Source organism: Lepidochelys kempii, chromosome 1, assembly GCF_965140285.1.
Source record: "Lepidochelys kempii isolate rLepKem1 chromosome 1, rLepKem1.hap1, whole genome shotgun sequence".
Taxonomy (NCBI): domain Eukaryota; kingdom Metazoa; phylum Chordata; order Testudines; family Cheloniidae; genus Lepidochelys; species Lepidochelys kempii.
The window spans coordinates 333,141,333-333,164,400 of NC_136380.1; the positions used below are offsets into that span (position 1 = coordinate 333,141,333).

At 41.5% G+C, this 23,068-nt stretch overlaps 1 protein-coding gene across 3 annotated transcripts in view; it reads right to left on the minus strand.

The window, feature by feature from the left end:
• The window catches only part of CACNA2D1 (calcium voltage-gated channel auxiliary subunit alpha2delta 1), a 683,749-nt gene that overhangs the window by 591,396 nt on the left and 69,285 nt on the right, over positions 1–23,068 (minus strand). For all 3 annotated transcript variants that reach the window (XM_073328631.2, XM_073328632.2, XM_073328633.2), the window contains exon 2: positions 8,885–8,966. In XM_073328631.2, the coding sequence (XP_073184732.1) occupies positions 8,885–8,966 (82 nt within the window). The remainder of the gene's footprint in view (positions 1–8,884; positions 8,967–23,068) is intronic.

Below are 23,068 nucleotides of genomic sequence, written 5' to 3' on the forward strand. Positions count from 1 at the left end.
TAAAATGGAAGCTATACACACATTTAAAAAACAATAATTATTTGTGTACTTAGCTCTACAATTCAAACCATTCTCCACTCACTCTTAAGGAATGTGGCCCTGGTTGTCCAGGACTAACACACATGGGTTTGCACCTTTTCTGAATAAACATTTTTTGTTCCCACTGAAGAAAACGACTGAAGACAATGGGATCACCTGGGTGCTCAGCACTTCTGAGAAACAGGCCCCTTATTTTGGTACTTTATTATGGATTTAGGAGCCTATCTATAGGCACTCATTTTTTTAAAATATATATCTATATATTTCCCAGAAAACTTAAAAATATTACTTGCTCACTATGGCCTGCATATCATTTACACTAGGGTTGATTTACACTGACTTCTTAAAGTGAACAGCAATTACCCTTACATCACGTGAACACCACCTGTATGCTGCCAGAGCAGTTTAAAGAAGCCTTGGTGTAAATAAGAATCTGGCCCCTAATATTTTTCTTTTTTTAAGACCAACAACAAGGGTTACCAACTTTGAGATGCAAAAAACCAAAAACAAAAAACCCCGGCAGCACTCCCACAAGGCAAGACCGCCTTAACCGCAACCACAAGACAATTCCGCAACCCCGCCTTCCGTAGCCACTCTAACAAGAGAGGTAACACATACATATAATATTGATAACATCGCATCTCTCCTCGTTCTCGCATGACTCAAACCCTCTCTCAGACATTTGTATGGCGCGCTTACATGTTGGTGGGAAGACAGCTGCTGTATTTTCAACAGTTTTGATCGATCACTTAAACTGCAAAATTGGGAACACTACAGCGTCTTTAGCTGGACACAGAAACTTTTAACATTAGATATCCCAGTGTATTGTCATAATAATGCAAATCTTTAGACCCACATTTAAAAAAATCCAGCAGATTAAATTATTTTTCTGGCAACTGGCAAATCCATTAAAAATAAAAAGCCAGGGCAGTCAAATACCGGTCAAGGGTAACCCTACCTACAACAATTGCACTGTTTCATGTAACACAACAGTAGAGGATATGATGTTTCTAAAACTAGACTGGCCCTTTATTAAGAGAACTATTTACAGAGGCGCTGTAACTGAAGCAAGCATTCAAGCCATATGCACACAGACTGACTGCTGGTGCCTCCTCCAAACTCTCCCCTCCTGCAACCTGTGGTTCTCCCCTCCAAGTGCCAGGGAGGTTGCTACATGTGCAAAATCTTGTAACTCTAGATCATCCTGCATGTTGTGCTTCACTGTGAGTTCTTTCCCATTGTTATTTTAGTAAGAAACATGTACTGAATCAGAAACTGGACAGTATCAGGATGTGAGATTGGTAATGAAACCCACAGTGCTCTTTTCAAATGGGAAACTGAACAGGCAAAAAGTGATCATGTTTGTGTCCTTTATTTCTCATGTATGATGTATAAAAGTGGCTCAATATTTTTTTTCCAAATAAGGTTTGCAGGCTTGGTTTTTAAATTAGAGATATCAGACCAGAACCTCAGCTGGTATAAATCCATGTTACTCCATTTACTTCAGTGCAGCTACTCTGATTTACAGCAGTTGAGAATTTGGCCTATTAACCCAAGACTTCCCCTCCTTGCCGAGGTAACCTTTGGAGGACTGGAACTGAGATGAGGACACCACAGTTGGTAGAAAATCTGTGTTGTCACTTTCCCAGTTCTCAAGCTAAGCCCCCTAATTAATGTCTAGGAAAACTGCACTGAAAAATGCAGATTAAAAACTATTTTTGGAAAACCACTTTGAAGCCATTCCCATACAGCATAAATAAGCAGCAAAGGGCACAAAGATGAACTACAAAAGGAAGCATAAATATTAAGCACAGTCCCTCTTAAGGGTAATAATAACTGTAGTGAATTAATAGTCGTGCTATTGCTTATTCCTACAGCTAATCAATAATTCATAAACTGTTTAGATGAAGGATGCTTTGTTGTTAAAGCACTGGACTGGGATTCAGGAGATACAGGATCTATTCTTGGCTCTGTCACAGACTTCCTGTGTGACCTTGGGCAAGTCAATCTCTTTGTGCTCAAGCTCCCCATCCATAAAATAAAGGATAACAGTGGTTCCTCTCCCTGCACACACACATATTTTGGCTGTCTTGTCGATTTAGATTGTACTTTCTTCTGAGCAGGGGTTTCACTATCTGTATGCACTGCACATACCATAACGGGGACTCAACCTTGTTTGCCAGCTATAGGTGCTATACTAATTAGCTACAGGTGCAATACTAATTAATAATAATATTCAATACATTTCTGTGGGCCAATTGTCCACAAGCAGCAACAATTTTCTCAAATGTATTCACTATTCAAAGTTATTCACCAAATCATTTCTATGCATTATTCTTGGTCTTTTATAAGTCTTAGAGTGTTCATAAGCAGTTTATTGCAAGTATTTAATATTAAGCTGCAGCACAAAGAATCATGGGATATGTCCTCAGAAGTCCTAGTGACACAAAATGGGTGAGTGTAGCACTGGGAAGGACGCAGTAACTCCCACTGAACTCAGCGGTTGTCCTTCCACTGACTTTAGTGGGAGGTGCATCAGGCCCTAAAATTATTAAAAATCTATTATATGCGCTAGCTGTGATTTTCAAACCCTTATCGCATGGCCAAATCAGAATGGATTTTTCTCTAGAACACAGACACTTATTCTTCCTAAAGCCTATTTCCTGGCCAATTTACAGCTATCTACTCCCCTATTCCCCCCGCCCCTCCCCACACACTCTGGCGCTACAGCTGCTCACAAAAGTGTATTATTTTTAAAATCTCATCATTCTCGCCTCCAAAAAAAGAAAAAAGAAAAAGAAAAGAAAAGAAAAGACAACTATTTTCGTCTCAAAGTTTCCCAAAAGTGTGGAGACTAGAGGGCTGATTTAAAGCCCTTTGAAGTCAACAGAAGTATTTTCATTCACTTAAGTGGGGTTTGGGTCAGACTCTAGCTCTGTAAATTTAGCCTAAAAGCTGCATGTTTCAAAAAGCTATGAGCAATGAAAAGTAGATTCTTTGAATAAAAGTGATAGTGGACCCTACCTGCAGAATTCACAAGCGCTTTATCTTTAATATATGTTAATCTCTGATACAACAAGACTGGGGTTGTGATACATGAAGGGGGAAGGGGGAATAGCTCCCTTTGATGGACATCCAGCCAGCCAGCTAGTTGTAAATCCCTCTTGGTGTCTGTTCTCTGCTTGGGAGAAGGGTTAACAAAGCCCACAGGTAAAAGAAAAGGAGTGGGCACCTGACCAAAAGAGCCAATAGGCAGGTAAAAAGAACAGAACAGGAGTACTTGGGGCACCCTAGAGACTAACAAATTTATTAGAGCATGAGCTTTCGTGAGCTACAGCTCACTTCATCAGATGCATAGAATGGAACATATAGTAAGGAGATTATATATGTGTGTGTGTGTATATATATATATATTATATACATACAGAGAAGGTGGAAGTTGCCATAGAACTTTTTAAAATTGGGAAAGAAACTTTCTTTTTGTCTGTTGCTCTCTGGGCTGCAGCAATGCTATGTAAGGCTTGAACCAGATATGAAAATTCATTTTCCACACTAGAAGAAATTATTTGGACAGGGAATGTTTAGTTAGACACAATCAGGTTTATTTTTTATTTTGGCTTTGTGCTAACCCCTGATGCTTTTGTTTGCTTGTAACCTTTAAGCTGACCCCCCCAAAAAAGCTAGTTGGGTGCTTAATTTTTGGAATTGTTTCTTTTAAGGTCAAGCAAAAAGCCTAACTTCCAGATGTAATTTTTTCCTTTTTGTTTTTAATACAATTTACCTTTCTTAAGAACAGGATTGGATTTTTGGTGTCCTAAGAGCTTTGTGCATGTTGTTTGATTAGCTGGTAGCCAAAGCTAATTTCCTTTGTTTTCTTTCTCAGCTCTTCCCTGGAGGGGGGTGAAAGGGTTTGAGGGTACCCCACGGGGAGGAATTCCCAAGTGCTCCTTCCTGGGCTCAAAGGAGTTTGGTTTTTTTGCATTTGGGTGGTGGCAGCACTTACCAAGCCAAGGTCAGAGAAAAGCTGTAACCTTGGGAGTGTAATAGAAGCCTGGAGCGGCAAGTATTAATTTTTAAAATCCTTGCAGGCCCCCACTTTTGCACTCGGAGTGACAGAGTGGGGATTCAGCTTTGACAGGGGTTCATTTCAGAAGAGATGTAATTAAACACTAATGGAACCATAATAGTGAAATATGGAGTCTCATTTAAAAATCAGAAAGTGGAAGTGTAAATAAGAGAAAAGAGAGTGATTCCATAGGTCACTCCTTACAGGGTCTTACATTCCCACTTACAAAGAAAGGCAATTAAAGTCTGTGGATACAGAAAAAAAAACATACTGCAGTATAGATCTTTCCTGCATGATATTAATATGAAGTGGTATTTTATATGGAAACATACTGCATTAATGCTTCTTATTCTGGAATCATACACATGCACACAAGCCAGTCGGCATACCCACTGAAACAGCACTTTGATTTGTATTAAGTGTGCTACACATTCTGGCTTTCAAAAGGGATTAGATACTATGTTCAGAGATTAACATTTTCTTCAGTTTTCATGTAATTGTGGTATACTCTAGGCAGGGCTGATAGCACTGTATATTATTAAGGTTGCCCAACATTTCCCATTATAAGAACCTGTTTTCAATTGGTTCAAGTATGGCCAAGTTATATGCATTTGGGCTGAAATTTTCCATTCCTGGTGTCTGCCTCAGGCTGATTTTTTTTTCTTTTTTAAATTTTAACCAAAAGGGTTCAGCAATTTCCAAGAAAGAAATATGCATAAATATGTGGTTTGCCCATGTTAAAATATTCTAGACACTTTTTCTTTTAAAAGCTCTAGCACCTCCATGCTTTGGAGTAGGGTCTTGAAATTTTGCAGCGGGCAACCTTTGTTTCACAGATGTGACTTTTGTTGTCCCTTGGAAACTCCATCCTAATTTGTCCAAATTCTAATCCTTGAAGAACTGCAGATCAAACATGCTCAGTAGAGGGTTCTTAGATTTTAGCAGTTTTCTCAAAGATTCTCTGTGCACTGGTCATGTTCCAAGCCACAGCTGAACAGGGTTTTGTCTGCAATTGCAGTTCAGGGCTGCTATGGGCTGTTCTTAGTCCAGGCATCTAAACAGAGAGACTTTCTCTCCTGTGCTTTCCATGACCCCCTATCTGCCACTAGGCCCAGGCTGCACGGAGGAGGAATCCATCTAACTCTCATGCAGAGGGAATGGAAAGGAACACATTGGGACAAGAAGCTTGGGGGAAGGGAACTAGGACTGTGAATTAAGGTGAAAGGGGAGACTGTGGAGGGTTTGGAAAAGACACTGGGAGAAGGGTGGGAAATGTGGGAGACTGAAATCAGATGAGGAGTCAGGCAGTAGACTCACACTGGCTGGCTATGACGACTAGGACCAATGCGTAGGGGGGAGGAGGTGATGAAGGAGAGGAGAGAGATCTGGCTGGAAGCCAGGAGGAGGGGAGAGAACTGAGAGGGGACACTGAGATTGGACAAAAAGCCTGGAAGGAAGATTGGCACTGGGAACATGGGAGCTAAGAGGGGTGTGACTGAAGGCCAGGGTGAGGAAGAGAGAGACTGGAAGAGACGCCAGGAGAGGACAACTTGGACTGGCTGGGTAAGGAGATGGGGGTTAGGAGGAGGGATGAACTAGGAATAGATACACAAGAAAACTGGGAGTTGGGGACAGACTAATAAGGGGATCAGAAGTCCACAGGGGTAAAACTAGCACTACCTGAGCAAGGAAACCAGGATTGGGATGAGCAGCCTGAGGAGTGGAGACTGGAACTGGGTAGTTGAGAAGTATGGAACTGGACAAGGAGGCCGGGATGGGTAAGAGACAGGACTGGGACAAGTCTGAGGGGATGGGGCAGAATGTGTCACACTTGGGGCACGTGCACAGAAGAGTCTGTACCTGCTAGAGCACACTCCCTCCAACAGAAAGGAACCTATAATTTCCGAGTCTCACCATCCTCTGCTGTGAATATCTCTGAAACCACTAGCAAAGGGTCTCCTCCCCCCTTGGAGTTGGTCCACACAGAGGATAACAATCCACTATTGCTATCAGTTATTCCATTAGCTCATGCGTCAGAGGTCTATGCAGTGGGTCTAAGGGTTCCTTTCCTGTTGATGAACCATGTGAGAGTGTCAATATGATCCCACATGACGGTATTTCAGGGTGTGTGGTTTTTTCCGTTTCCATTTTAAAAAACCTAGGAAATTACACACAAAAACAAGATTAAAAGAATATTATTAAGGCTGCAAAGTCAAGCACTAAAAAATTAGGAATTCCAAATTAAGGATGCCTGTGGAACCTTAATTCGGCTGCCGGGGGCATTACAATAAAGTCTCTAACTCTCACACACTATTTTTTCATAGGACCTTTGCCTCATTCAGTGCACAGAATGGACAGTGTTCACTTAATGAGGAGATTTTTTTTCACCTCATTGTTCAGTGTGTGCCCTCTTTACTGCAAAACAAAACAATCTAAACCCTCCTCTGAAAACAGAATTATTAGTTTCCTTCTGAGTTTCAATGGCGCTTGTCACTGTCGCGTCTGAGTGCTTCACAAATATTAATTAAATAATTTTCACAATACACTTGTGAGATGAGTTGGGGACATTATCCCTCTTTTACAGATGGAGTAATGAGGCCCGGGAAGATTAAGATCAAAAGTGTTCACTAACTTTAGGTTCCAAATTTCAGTGGCCTAAGACCTCCTTTTATAGGAGTTCTTACCATTATATCGTGTTAGGGGGCTTATTCCTTCACCCACTTACTTCCCTGGTCCTTCTCGCATGAACAGAGAACAACAATACCCGAAGTCCAATGGTGCAAACAATTCAATGTTTATTGGGGTGAACTTCCAGCAAGCGTGATTCCAGTTTCCTTCATTAGTGTCCCCCTTCCCAGCTCTGACACCACAGAGCCTTACCTGTGGCCCTGTTCTCATTTCTGCCCTTAGCTAAACATGATTCCAATTTCCCCACCCCCATTCCCTGTTCCCATTTCCCCCACACACACACACTTCCTGATTGACTGCAGACTATATAGTAAAACTTGAGTTCTGCTTAGCTATACCTTAACCTATCATTTTACTGAAATTTAACTAACCAATCCTAACATATTGTAACATGATTATTTAACCAATTATATCCCACCACCTTAATTAGTTTACACCCAGCAAAATTAATTACACAGCAGACAGGAACAATCACAGAACCAGACAGAGATTATACAGACAAACAATAGCAAAGTGGGAACTATAATGACAAAACAATACAGAAGTGAGGATTTCACATCCCAGCTATTGATAAGTGAGTTCTTGCCAGACAGGATGCTATCAAAGTTTCCTTTTACATCTTCTAGGCACTTCCCTCTCTCTGGAGGCAATAGGCATTATCATGACAGGACTATATTCCTAACAGCCCAATAGCACCTTATTTCAATGTGACTAGTTTGGAATGTGAGGATGTGACCAGTCGCTTCCCAGCTTATGGCTGCCTCTGCTGCTTAGCCAAAGGCCTTAGCCTAAGAACAGGGCCTCAGAGTGTCACAGTAAGAGAAGGCTCTTCCACGGGCAGACAGTGATTTTGATTCTTTCTTTTATACCTCTATAACTAGCCAAGTGATAAGAATACACCCAAATTCTTAGAGTATAGGCCTTTACAGACAGGCCTGAATATCTATATCCTAACATATGGCATTTTATATGACCAAAGCACATGTCCCACTGACTTCATTTATAGCTGAGAGTATTCAGCACTCCTGCAAATTAGATCCCAGAGTCTCAACTCAGGCACCCAGAAAATATAGAATACACTAAATTTGGTATAAGTGACTTGCTCAGCATCACATAAGAACTCTATGGCAAAGACAGGGACAGAATTTAATTCCCAAGGATAGTATTCAACTGCTTTAACCATGAGACCATCCTTTCTCTTCCTGCGTTCTCCTGCCTCATGCACAATACACCTTCCAAATTCTGCTACAAATGACGTAGCAAACAACTTCAAACAACTGTCCCCTTCCCTGCATAACCTTGATTCATATTCAGAGCATGTCTATTCTGTGAACCGACTGGGGCAGAAGTCCTATGGAAAAAATAGTGTGTGACCACAAAATTAAACACTGTATCACAGTGCATACTCACCAGGGGGCTGAATTAAGGTTGCACAGGTAACCTTAATTCTGTCATTTCTTAACTTATGAGTGCTTGACTTCTCAATCTTAATAATGTTCTTTTAACTTATTTTTGTATGTTCGATAATAGTATGTGTTGTAACATCGATACCTCTTCTCCATAATAAAAAGTAATAATAATTTGTTCCTGTTGTAAAATATACTCTGGATTAAAGTAGTATAGCTAAGAATATTAGATAGTTATCATTCTCCTCCACAGAAATCTAGCCAACAGAGACTTCTTAAATTCAGAGAAATTGTATGTCAGAAAACTGGTCTTCTCTTTCAAAACAGAGTGGTTTCCATGAACTTTCCTTGAATAGTTGTTTCCTGGATACCATATTGGACAAATACACAATGTAAAAGGAGCTGTGCTATTGTGTATGGGAGTTGTAATAATCATAAACCTTGTGCCTGGTACTGCAAAGCTGATTAAATATTAGCTTCAACATAAAGAGAGTGAATTAATGGATGTCTCCATTATTCATTTCCTTCTAAGTAAACAGTAGAGAAAAGGGATACTATCGGCTTTCATTCCAAAAGAAATCATTGTGAGGATGGGATGATTACTTGTTTCCCCTACATCATGAGCACCATCCATTTTTGACTGTTCTAGTTGTCACAGACAGAGGGTCTACTCATTTAGACTCACCTTGGCAAGCTCGTCCACCCCACTTGCACTTCTTGCCAACGTTACAAGATCCTCTTGCATTTTCTCCACCCATGACTTTATTCTACAGAAATAAAAAGAGAGAAAGAGACGTCCCATCAGATCAATGGCAAATAGTTAAGACTATCACAAACACAAATGCAGGCCGACAGATTATCCTCCAGGAGGCAGATTGATGCCGAAGTTCCCTTGATATTGCCGTGAATCTGCTTTAGACATTCATTCCCTCTCTTTCTCTCATAGAAGCTGTCTGCCGTACAAAAGCCCAACACGGTGAGGAAGCTGTATACAATGACTGATCATCAAAAAAAGGGCAAAAAGTCAGGACACATGAAAATAGTAGTTTAGAGGGCACAAGAGCCTTTCCCCTTGATTGTTGAAAAAGTAACCTGCTTGCTTTTTTGGAATATGCCACCAATACTGAGACATAAGTTAACGTGAATCTCTTTTGTTAGCTCAAATCTAGCCTGGTCTTACACCAACCAATTTTGTTACCATCTGTAGACTGCATGGTGGTCCCCGCATATCCTAGACAAGAGTTCCTGTCACAAAACCCATCACCACAATTAACAGTAACTGACAGCTGCAGCAGATAGGTTAGAGACTGAATGGTATAGAGACTGACTAGCCTCCCAGTTGTATTTTGATTCTAAGCCTTCAAGTGCCAGGTGAACATTTCTGCAGTTGTACCTCTCATAGGGTTGTCTATAGTGGCCAGACCACCAGCTAGCTGAACAATCAAGCATACTGTCAGCACTTATTATTACTATCTATGGTACGGTACCCATGACCCTAGTATACGAGCACATTCTAATCTTTAATGTATTTATTCTCACAAGACTCCTGTGACTTCAGAAAAGCAGACTTTGACTCCCTCAGGGAACTGATGGGCAGGATCCCCTGGGAGGTTAATATGAGGGTGAAAGGAGTCCAGAAGAGCTGGCTGTATTTTAAAGAAGCCTTACTGAGAGCACAAGAACAAACCATCCCAATGTGCAGAAAGAATAGCAAATATGGCAGATGACCAGCTTGGCTTAACAGAGAAATCTTTGGTGAGCTTAAACACAAAAAGGAAGCTTACAAGAAGTGGAAACTTGGACAGATGACTAGGGAGGAGTATAAAAATATTGCTTGAGCATGCAGGGGTGAAATCAGAAAGGCCAAAGCACAATTGGAGTTACAGCTAGCAAGGGATGTGAAGGGTAACAAGAAGGTTTCTACAGGTATGTTAGCAACAAGAAGGTGGTCAGGGAAAGTGTGGGGCCCTTACTGAATGCGGGAGGCAACCTAGTGATGCATGATGTGACGTACTCAGTGCTTTTTTTGCCTTGGTCTTCACAGATAAGGTCAGCTCCCAGACTGCTACACTGGGCAGCACAGTATGGGGAGGAGGTGAGCAGCCCTCTGTGGCGAAAGAACAGGTTAAGGACTACTTAGAAAAGATGGACAAACACAAGTCCAAGGGGCCAGATGCAATGCATCCGAGGGTGCTTAGGGAGTTAGCTGATATGATTGCAGAGCTATTGGCCATTATCTCTGAAAACTCGTGGCAATCCAGGGTGGTCCATGATGATTGGAAAAAGACAAACATAGTGCCCATATTTTAAAAGGGAAGAAGGAGAATCCTGGGAACTACAAACCAGTCAACCTCACCTCAGTCCCCAGAAAAATCATGGAGCAGATCCTCAAGGAATCCATTTTGAAGCACTTGGAAGAGAGGAAGGTGATCAGGACTAGTCAACATGGATTCACCAAGGGCAAGTCATGCCTGACTTACCTTCTATGACGACATAACTGGCTCTGTGGATATGGGGAAAGTGGTGGACATGATATACGTTGACTTTAGGAAAGCTTTTGATATGGTCTCCCACAGTATTCTTGCCAGCAAGTTAAATAAGTATGGATTAGATGAATGGACTATAAGGTGGATAGAAAGCTGGATAGATCATTGGATAGATCACTCAACAGGTAGTGATCCACAGCTCAATGTCTAGTGGGCAGCTGGTATCAAGTGGAGTGCCCCAGGGGTTGGTCCTGGGGTCGGTTTTGTTCAACATCTTCATTAAGTTAGCGAATGACACTAAGCTGAGGGGAGAGGTAGATATGCTGGAGGGTAGGGATAGGGTCCAGAGTGACCTAGACAAATTGGAGGATTGGGCCAAAAGAAATCTAATGAGGTTCAACAAGGACAACTGCAGAGTCCTGCACTCAGGATGGAAGAATCCCATGCACTGCTACAGGCTGGGGACTGACTGGCTAAGCAGCAGTTCTGCAGAAAAGGACCTGGGATTACAGTGGACGAGAAGCTGGATATGAGTCAACAGTGTGCCCTTGTTGCCAAGAAGGTTAACAGCATATTGGGCTGCATTAGTAGGAGCATTGCCAGCAGATCGAGGAAAGTGATTATTCCCCTCTATTTGGCACTGGTGAGGCCATATGTGGAGTATTGTGTCCAGTTTTGGGCCCCCCACGACAGAAAGGATGTGGACAATGTGGAGAGAGTCCAGCAGAAGGCAACGAAAATTATTAGGGGGCTGGGGCACATGACTTATGAGGAGAGGCTGAGGGAACTGGCCTTATTTAGTCTGCAGAAGAGAAGAGTGATGGGGGATTTGATAGCAGCCTTCGACTACCTGAAGGGGGGTTCCAAAGAAGATGGAGCAGCCCTAGCTCCAGCAGCCTAGTTCTCAGTGGTAGCAGATGACAGAACAAGAAGCAATTGTCTCAAGTGTGTGGGTGGGGGGGTCGTGTAGGTTGGATATTAGGAAAAACTATTTCACTAGGAGGGTGCTGAAGCACTGGAATGGGTTACCTAGGCAGGTGGTGGCATCTCCATCCTTAGAGGTTTTTAAGGCCCGGCTTGACAAAGTCCTGGCTGGGATGATTTAGTTGGGATTGGTCCTGCTTTGAGCAGGGGGTTGGACTAGATGACCTCCTGAGCTCTCTTCCAACCTTAATCTTCTATGATTCAATGATTCAAAGGCTGAGTGTCACAGTGCCCCACTTTTAGGTGCCTAGAAAGTCACAGGAAAAACTCTATGATCCACAAAGCTGAGTTATGTGCCCTGGCTCCATATACAATGAACGGGGAAAGAGAGTCGCCTTAGAATGTGATCCAGGATGGAGTAGCAGGGACCACGAAACAGCCCTTCACCCTCCTGCCAGGTTGCCAGAATGGATTTCACCTCCCCAGTTGCTATGCAGAACCCAAACACAGGCACAAGGCAGCTAGTGAGGATTTGACCCAGAGAGATTCTCTCAGCCTTGGTCACAACAGCAGATGCAGAGTAACAACACTGTTGGATGGCTTTGATTCAGCTGAAGCTTCAGCTCTGATCACTAAACAGGAGCTAAGCGAGAAGAGATGTAAATCACTCTGCATAGCAGCTGCACACAGAGCACATGCTTTGGATTTCACTTCAATGCCATGTGAACAAGGTCAAGCTCCTAGGAATATAGATCACAGTCCTTTATCGAACTGGCACAAGGTCATTTTCCCTCCATGTAAGCCAGGGCATTTGTCCCTGTAAGTAGATGTTTTTGTTTCAAATAGGTAGCACTGACAGGCTGGAGAATGCAGCAGTTAAAGTTCCAGAATCGTTGGGGATTATTCTCATTGTACTATTATGTACCGCAAATCAATTGAGGCACATGAATAGGCTGTCTCATTCAGATTTTATTTTATCATAAACCTTCTCTGTACATGAGCCGTCACCCCACTTGTAACACTACTTCACATCCTGGGGTGCAATATGGGATGAGGAGTTGTATCACCTCTTACCCTGTAAACCTTATGTGCATTAAAAGCTTTGTTACTGTAACTCCCTGCCTGGGATGTTCACAGTCAGCAACTAGCATGCCCTGAGTGGCTGTGTATAACTGCAGCCTTAGTCCAGCAACTCTGAACCCAGCAGCCTGCCAGCAATACACCAGTCACATTCCCTGTTTTCTACCAGCTTTGGTTACCACTTGGAGGGTGACTCAACACAACCTCAGTTCTGAGGTATTACAGTTCATTTGCTTCTTTAAAGAACCAAAAGCATATTACAGCTTATTAAGGGCTTGTCTACACTTACTAGAGGATTGATGCCATGGTGATCGATGCATCAGGAGTAGATTTAATGGGTCTAGTGAAGACCCACTAAATTGACCGCTGATCACTCTCCCGTTGACTCCTGTACTCCACCTGATCAAGAAGAGTAAGGGGAGTCGACAGGAGAGCATCTCCAATCAACGTCACGTAGTGTAGACCCTGTGGTAAGCAGACCTAAGCTATGTTGATTTGAGTTATGGTATTCATGTAACTCAAATTGTGTAGTTTAGATCGACTTTTCCCTTTAATGTAGACAAGGCTAACTTAACTGGGGTAAATATACTCTTCCCTTGAAGCAGAGCACTGAGTTGGTTTATAGTAAAAATAAAACAAGTTTATTAACAAAAGGACAGAGTTAAGTGACACCAAGTAGGAGGTTAGAAAGGGTTACAAGCACACAAACAAGCAAAATGCGCTTTCTAATGGCTAAGACTAGATCAGAATTCCCCTGGCATGGCCCATACACCACCATCCCACCTGGCATCAGTGCGGTGGGATGTGCAGAGGTGTCCAATGGGCATCAAGCATCCCCTCAGCCAGGAAATGTTCCCGTGGAGAACAATACCAGCTGGTGTAATTGCTGCAGCCCCCACGCAACTCTAATCTATGCTGTGGCCAGAGGCATGGCCAGCACAGATAATTAAGAAGTGGTAACAGCCTCCCTGATGGGTCTTCCTCTGCTGCATGAAGCAGAAACTCTGTGCAGCAAAGAATCTGGGCTGAGATCTTTAAATCAGGAACCCTCCCCACTGCAGTAGTGATGGGAAAGGCAATTTCCTATGGTCAGATGAGATCACAGGTCATCTTTAATTTCTATCGGGTCACCTAACCGATCTCCCTGACAGTGCAGGCTTGGCTCCTCTTAGTCCATTTTCTAGAGCTTTGGCTAGTCTACTTTTCAATGGATTTGCCAGAATTTTCCTTGGAAGACAATGCCACCATCTAATCCCACTGGAAATACTCTTTCTGAATTTCATCCTGTTAATCCTATTTACCATCCTAAATAATTCCTCTCCCGCTTTTATTTCTAGTCTTCATCATTCATCTAGCTATATATGCATACCTATGTTTTCCCCTCCCATAGAAAAACCAACAGAAGGGGAAAAAAGTCATCTGAACACAAAAAGAACTTCAGTGTATAGCAAACTCATCCGATTCTTCCCTCTAGAGGATGAGGAGAGAGCATGGACTGCAAACTCTGCAGATTTTAGAGATCCACAGGGAAATCTGGTCCTTACTCCACTGATCTCAGAGCACTCGCAAGAAATGCCTGTCCCTAAGAGCATTCATCCCTTGATGACCACGTCTGCATATTCCTTCAATTAGGAGCCATGCTGCCTTTGGCTCACCTTTTATGCCTTTGTGCTTTCATTCTGCTCTCTTTGGTACCTCTCAGGAGGGTAGAAATCCTGGAAGTTAATTGTGCTTTCAGCAGTTAAGGTCTGTTATTCTGGAAATATTAATGTTGTAAAATCGTTCAATATTAAAAAGAAATTGGCCATTTCTCATATTTGATACGGTCTCTTCCAGATTTGCAGTTATTTTAGATTCAGTTGCAAAGCAGATGTGCTGTATCTAATCCAAGAAAGAAATGCCTTTGTTAAAGGGGGAAAAAAATAACCCAAGAATGAGTTGCATCTCATTACAGTGCATCCCATAGTGTTCCATCAATTTGGAACATGACACTAATTATACAGCACAATGCAATGGGAATGTAACAAAGCTTACATTTACAATGCAACACAATCTAGTGCCTCCAAAATTTGAAGGGGACAGTGTCCACATTTGGATTTGATAGCTGCACTCTCTTTCAAAAACAAAGGTTTGCTTTGAATTTTTGGCAGTAACTATAATACTCAGAGGTTCCCAGTGGGTGCCAAAAGAGGCTTCACTGATAATTCCAGTCTACAGACCAGGAAGATGGAGTTTGCCTCCCCTTAGAGCCTGCCACCTACCCAGGTCCCCATGGACCCTGAGGGACTCATAGGAGGCTAGGCAATCCATGGAGAGGCCATGTACCCCTACAGTAGCTCTGGTTCCTAGTACCCCGACCCAACTCCATTTGACTCATCTGATAGAGTTCTATAGCAGAGCTATAATGCTCCATTATATTCTGTAAGGTTATTCAAAAAAGAGCCAAGAGAAAGGCCCCCCATTTTCTATGAGAATACATAGGATGTTTTCGTAGCAGTTCAAAGCCTGCATTCACCCACTTAGACTTGGCAGCCCTCGCTACACTATAATTTCTCTTTAACATTTCTCACCGTCATGCTAACACCAGTGGGAGTGCTAGCCAGGGCTTACGCAACCCAGTGGTTGAACAGCCAGTGTACCAGTCTATCCCAGTACTCTAATGTTGCTAGCACTGGTGTAGCTGGACTGGCAGTAATGCAAGGGTGGGAAATTTTAAAACAAATGCTAGCACAGAGACAGCAGGTGAAATCTTGGCTCCACTAAAGTCAATGTTCTTGTTCTCTTTCCCCCACATCTCTCCCTTGTTTACACTGTTAATTCCTACTCCCCTCACTGGAACACTGCTTTTTCCACTTGCTGTCCCACTTGTGACAATTTGCTAACAGCCTCCCAGCCAACAAATAAGCAGCTCCCTTCAGGGGTAGTATTAATGCTCTGCCATAGATCAGATTCTGAGGGATGGTTTGCTCCCCAGAGGTACAGTGTGTGCTTTGCTTTTCCTCTTCAGCATCATATCAACAACAGTTCACCCCCATCAGCTCCCTTCTTTGTTCATTCTCATCTTGAGACTCCCACATGGCAAAACAACACGCTGATGATGTGTCTCTGGGCTTATTGATTGATTACATTATCACTGACTACTGTAATTAATTCAAACATTATTCTGAAGCTTTTCCATATTATTTACCATGTTTCATTTTCAGAAGCATTACATATATATTATATTAAAGGTCCTAGTTCAAATCTTCTCTGCATTTTACATCAAGTAAACATTTAATCTAATATTTTCTATTCTAGAAAATTGCTTGTAACTGTGGATTCTTTATGGTGCATTTTGTGTGCCCTGCAGCTGTGATCTACTAAGCCTACCATCTGCTTTAGTGAAAGGGACACCAATTTGAAATCTAGTCACTTAAACAGAACAAGAGACAGAGAGAGAGAGAGAGAGAGAGAGAGAGAGAGAGAGTGTTAGTAGGTAGTAGTATCAGGAACTACAGCTGCCCCTGAGATAATCTGCCAATTTCTGTAGCCTCACATTTTCCTATTTTTGTTTTTTTAAAAAGTCTCTCTTCCCCCTAGTTGTTGTGTGAAACACCCACACAAACGAAACACTGAAATAGTGACATCCATTATTCAAAAAGTGTTTCCCGGTGCACAAAATAAAGGAAACTGCAGAGAAAAAAAAACCCTGTGAATTTTTTTCTCTGATCTATTCTAGTTACAAAAAGATTTTAGGTCTTATTTGTAACAATAATTGATAAAATCAGACAGGATTGATTTTTAAGTTGACAGTTTCCATTTACCACAGTTGTGCTCTCTGCAGTTAATTTTTTAATGGTAATTGTCAGCTACTCAATTAGATCTGAGATGGTACAAAAACCTAGTTTTATTAAAATTACTTTAACATGCTTAAACTTTTTGAGTTTTGAAGGAAATTACTCCTAAAAAATGAGCATCAATCTCTTTCACGGTGGGAAACTGCTGTAATGCAAACTGATGCCCTCCTTAATGTGGAAAAATATGCTCAGCTTTTCTATTAATATTAAATTGTATATTAAATAAAAAGATCCCAGGCCTGCTTCTGATCTCACTTAGGCTCAATCTTGCAACTGGCTCCACACATTTAGATGGGATAACAACAATGAAACTAATAAGCTAAAAATAACAAATGACTATCTCCCTCCCCACTCTAGCTTTGTTTAAAATAATTTTGTACCTTCAAATATTGATTTATAGTTTATATCCATGACAGAATATTATGAGGTTTCTGTGACATGGACTCTCTTGGTATTATTTGTTTCTATAGTGGCTAATACAATAGGGTACTATATAATAAAGAATAATAATTCAGATCCTTCCCCCAATACTAATATTAAAAGTACCACATTGTAAATTATTGTTCTAAAATTCCTACAAAGATTAATGCAATTATATCCCATTCCCACAAGCATCTAAGTAACGCCAGCAATATTTACTTAAATTGTCTAATGTTTATAATTGTGAATGGTAATCCTCCACCTCACTACCAGTTATAAGTGGCTTGGTTGCATACAGTTTAGACATTCCAAACTTCTATTAGATGTTGTTTCTGAACTGGACACATTATTAGTACTAAACTTGCAGGGGAAATTCTGCACAACACTTGTAGACTGTAATCCCAAACCAAAATGGCAATTTCTATTAAACACATCCAAATGTATCATATCATCTCATCGTCTTTTTTTTTTTTTTGTAAAAAAGTAATGTGTCAAATTAAAAAGAAAAAGAAAAGAAAAGAAATGAGAGCTTCAGGGCACTGAAATGCTTGTCTGTTGCTTCTTTACACTGAAGCCTACGGTGTAATATCTGTCTGACAGTTGCTCATGGTCAGAGTTTATTTAACAATTGGAAAGCTGTCACAGCAAACATGAGGTCTTGTGACTTGAAGAGGCAGCAATCTTTTTTCCTCATAAGGCCAGCAACAGACCCTTGATGCTGAAGAGAGGTTTCTTTCTGTTTAATAGAGCATTAAAGTTGCAATGAGAACTTTTAAACAGAAAATCAGAATATATTTAAGCTCAAAAGAGACAGTAATACAATTGCTCTGAACACTTGTTTTTGTCATCTCAGGCACTGAGAATTATTGCAGAGTAAAAAAGTTACTGAGGTTAGATTTCCTTTGAGATGGATTGCAATATGCTATATATTCCACATAGCGAAGATTCCCTCACTTGCATATATGTTGTTCTCAAAGGTAAAGACAATAACCAAGAAAAATGCAGTTTTGCCTAGTGGATTGGGACTCATGAGTCCTGGGTTCTTTGCTCCATCACTGGTTTGCTGGCTGATCTTGGGCAAGTCATTTCCCCATGCCTCAGTTTCCTCACCTACAAAATGGGAATAATGAGACTTACCGCCTTTGTTAAAGGGCTTTGAGATCTATGGATGAAAAGCTCTATGTAAAAAGATTACATATATATGTTCCACACATGTGCAGCTCCTACTGACTTCAATGGGAACCTCATCTGAGTGTTCAAAAGCAGAATGTGGCCTGATATTTCAGACACAGGGCCACAGCATGCCATGTGTTTTTAAGTGGAACACCTCAGTAAGTTCAGTGGGATACTCTACTCAAGGGCTGACAGTCAGATGTGGTCCATAAAGATCAATTTGACAGTCAGTACAACAAACAGTCTTCCACGATACCAATTTACAATCCCCAGAGTCACAGGGTTTAGCCCTGGCCATCTAAACATAAACCTGGTTGAAAATCAGTGTCAAAGATCTCTGCCTGTAAAAAAAGTAGAATGCTAGTGGATTTCAAAAATTAAAGAAACGAGGGCAGTTAATCCAGACAGTGTTACATCTGTTTTGTCAGACGCCAATGAGAGCAGAATCAGGCTTTGAGGCAATGTGTACTGAGGTAAGGCCCAACCCTGCTGTGTATGGCCCTGATGTTATGGGCAGACTGCTACGCACACCCTCATGGAGCCCCCGTGATTTCAGTGTAATTCTAGAAGGCTGTTTACACAGCCAATAGCAATGAGACTCAGAGCCCAGGCTGACAGATATAGGCTTGCGAGGCTCATGCCAGCAGGTTAAAAACAGCTGTGTGGACAGCACTTTTAAGTTGCAGGTCAGGTTTCAGAGCCTGAGGTCCAATCCAAGCTGCAACAGCAACACAGCTATTTTTAGCTCAGTCGCACGATCCCTGTGAACCCAAGTCTGCCAACCGAAGCAGCAGGCTATGTAGACATACTCTAGCTGGCCACTGCAGTCAGTCAACGCAGATCACAGTGAGGTGCAGGACCTTAGCTGTAAATTCCTCAGGACCAGGGCACATCTTGTCTGTGATTCTGAATGGTGTCCAGCACACCTTTGAATACCTAACAAACAACCATTAAAATAATGAAAATTGTGGATGGCAAGAAAGTGAATTGTTTACAAACTGGTTCAATATTTCTCAGCATATCAACCCCTACCCCCAGAAAATGCAGACCACATGCTCTTAATTCAATAGAAAAGCAATGTTTGAAAAATGAAGATAAAGGAGGTTTGACTCAGAAATAATGAAAGAGCAAGCACTGCTATATTTATCCAATCTACACTTACTCTTTGTTTTCCCTCTCAGAATAACCTTCACTTTCAGAATCAGATGCTTCTGGAAGAAGATTTACTATCCATGAAAGGAGGGGGAAAGGGAGCACAAAGAAAAAATCCTGCTACAAAATTATCATAAATACAGCATTGTCAGCCACGATTTTTCTTTCAGACAAAACTGAAGGGCAAGTAGAAACTGCTTGTTATTACAATTTCTAGATGACATGTGAAAGGAGAACACACATTACAATGGAATTATTAACTTTCTATACGGAAATCACCAGTTTTGCTAGTGTTTATGACTCCTAGAGAGAATTTTAATAATATATATATATTCTAATGACCTATCAAGCGGACAGTACTTGTATTTCACATGTGCAGGTGGATGGATGGATGGGCTTTGAAAAAAGCAACGAGAGGCAGATCCTGAGAGATACTGACCAAACTGCCTTGAAATGGGCTGATTGCCCTTAGCTCCCGTTTATTCCAAGTCAAAAGGCAGAGGAGGGTGCTCAGCATTTCAGAAGACTGAACACACAAGACCTGAACCAATGATCATTGAAGTAAATGCAAAGAGTCCCACAGACTTCAATAATGGGCATTAGATCAATCCCTTAGCGAAGTGGCATTACCCTGAATCACACCAATAGTATCTAAAGATGGATAAAACTGTCACCTCAATTGTAAAGCCCACGTGTATCATGGAAGCCACATAAAAGATAAGCAGTTAGTATCCCAGGAAGTGAATGTCACATCTCTGATTGAAGAAAAGGAGTACTTGTGGCACCTTAGAGACTAACAAATTTATTAGAGCATAAGCTTTTGTGAGCTACAGCTCACTTCATCGGATGCATACGGTGGAAAATATAGTGGGGAGATTTTATATACACAGAGAACACGAAACAATGGGTGTTACCATACAGACTGTAACAAGAGTGATCAGGAAAGGTGAGCTATTACCAGCAGGAGAGTGGAGGGTGGGCACAAAGGGCGGGGAACCTTTTATAGTGATAATCAATAATATCACTGAATAATCAATAATAGTGATAGTGATAATCAATAATATCAGTTAATATCAATAATATACCATCATGAGCCAGCAATGCCCCCCTGCCATATACACTAGTCAAACTGGACAGTCTCTACGTAAAAGAATAAATGGACACAAATCAGACATCAAGAATTATAACATTCAAAAACCAGTTGGAGAACACTTCAACCTCCCTGGTCACTCGATTACAGACCTAAAAGTGGCAATTCTTCAACAAAAAAACTTCAAAAACAAACTCCAATGAGAGACTGCTGAATTGGAATTAATTTGCAAACTGGATACAATTAACTTAGGCTTGAATAAAGACTGGGAGTGGATGGGTCATTACACAAAGTAAAACTATTTCCCCTTGTTTTTTCCCCCTCCTACTATTCTTGTAAAGTGCTGGAAATGGCCCACCTTGATTATCACTACAAAAGGTTCACCCCCCCCCCCCCCGCTTTCCTTCTGGTAATAGTTCACCTTTCCTGATCACTCTTGTTACAATCTGTATGGTAACACCCATTGTTTCATGTTCTCTGTGTATATAAAATCTCCCCACTATATTTTCCACCGTATGCATCTGATGAAGTGAGCTGTAGCTCACGAAAGCTTATGCTCTAATAAATTTGTTAGTCTCTAAGGTGCCACAAGTCCTCCTTTTCTTTTTACGGCTACAGACTAACACGGCTGCTACTCTGAATCTCTGATTGACTTATACGTTAGTACAGGACACTTAACGATTCATTCAGATGCCTCACCATGAAGGATCTTTACAACCACAATAACAGACATGCCCAAAGGTTATGCAATTAGTTCAGCATGTCTGAACCTGGACCCATTGGTTTTTCAGATACTTTGGTATAATCTATTTGCTGCTGATGGATTGAAGGCATGTAAAATTCCATTAGTACTGAACAAGGGTGTATACAAAGGATTATGTCCTTCAGCTCAAGTGATAGGGGCTTGTGCTGTGAGTGCTGAAGATCCCAGTGCTATCCCCTGATGACAGTGGGGTCTGTGTGCATCTGCACTACCAGAGATTCATTGCAAAATTGTATATCACATAGGACTAATTCTTGGAGATGACTGGAACAAGGCTTTGTCTAAATAAGGAATAGACTATGGCCTCTAGCTACTGCACTAGTGAGAAGTGGCTGGGAGCCATGCTGTCCATGAAGAAACTCTCTAGTGTGTGGATGGAGGGTACACATTGCAGCATCCATTATACTGCAAGAATGGGGATACTACTTTCTTTCTTCCCCACTCCCCTTTACCCATCTTGTCAATCTTCCTAAGGGTAAGACACTGCTGCCTATACAGCACGTGAGTGCCTTTCACATAAAATAGAGTACCAATAGTCAAGCCCCTAGGGTACTCCAGGGTGTCTCCAGGTCTCTCTTTGCAGGGTATAAACACTTTGCTTGAAGTAGGGTTATTTATTTGGTTGGTTTATTTGTTTGTCAGTATGGTGGGAGGTGTGGGCCTCTGTACAGTGACAGTCATTCTTGTTCCAGTGGAAAGGTTTCCTTTAGTGTCTATTCAGGCTGCAAACTCATCATGGTAGGAATTATTTACTCTATGTTTGTCTAGTGTCTAGCTCAGTGATTAGTTGCAGCCTCTTGGCACTGATGAAATACCAATAAATACCACCTTATTTCTCCCGCCCCTTTAAATTAATAAACTTCTACATCAAACTTTCATGCAGTCCTCATGAAACCTGCTGCCTGCAATACATTTTAATATTAATAAAATAATATTAAATAATATCATATGATAATAATAAATAATAATATAGTGCTTTTCATCCTCCCACCGTCACTGGTATAAGTCTGGAGTAACTGCATTCAAATGAATGGGTTCAATTTTGATCTCATTTACACAAGTGTAAATCCACTGAAGTCAGTGGAGTGACTCCTGATTTACATTGTTGTAACTGAGGTCAGAATTGGGCCTAATGGAATTATGCCCGATAGACACCCATGCAAATGAAATACTGTTAATTCTCTAATCTGTATATTTAGGTCCCCATTAACTTATCACCTCAACATCCTGAATCTGAAAGCACTGTACATGGGTTAGAATCACAATCCCACTGTTACAGAAGTAGAAACCGAGGCACAGAGTTTATGTGATTGCCACCGAAAAGTTACCAGATCATAATGATTAGGAGCCACTCCCTATCTGCACCAGATTTGATCCAGTGAGCTAGATATATGAATCTCTATATTCTTGAATGCCATGTCACCTTAGAGATCCAGGTTTTCTGGTGAGGAGAGGAGGAGAGAGGTTAGCCCTCTCTCACATCTAACCCCCCTCTTCTCCTGGAGGAGGCTTTAACATTTCCATGCTAAGCAGAAAGGCTTTAGAAGGCAAATACGCAGAATTTACTCATCATGAGTGAAATCCACATCTAGGCTTCTTTAGGTGAGTTCGGGAGGCAAAATCCACCTCCAAAACCAGGTCCAAAGCTGAAGAAGCAGCTGCATCCCCTCCACATCCTTGACTAGGGCATCCTGGTAACTGGATCTCCAAAAATAGGTCTCTTTAGGTCCCTCCCCATTGCAGCATGTGCTACAGGCCTATGCAGGCTTGGTTCACAAACATCCATGACTGATCCACCAGCTGCTCCAGCAAACAGCCCCAAAGTGAGGCTTTTGTGATGCAGAGAGCCTGTCATGGTCTCTCTGCACCTCAGCTAAACACCACAGTGTGAGCCCAACACAGTAATCTTTACACCAGCGAAAGTTAGCAGAAGGTTAGTGGTTAA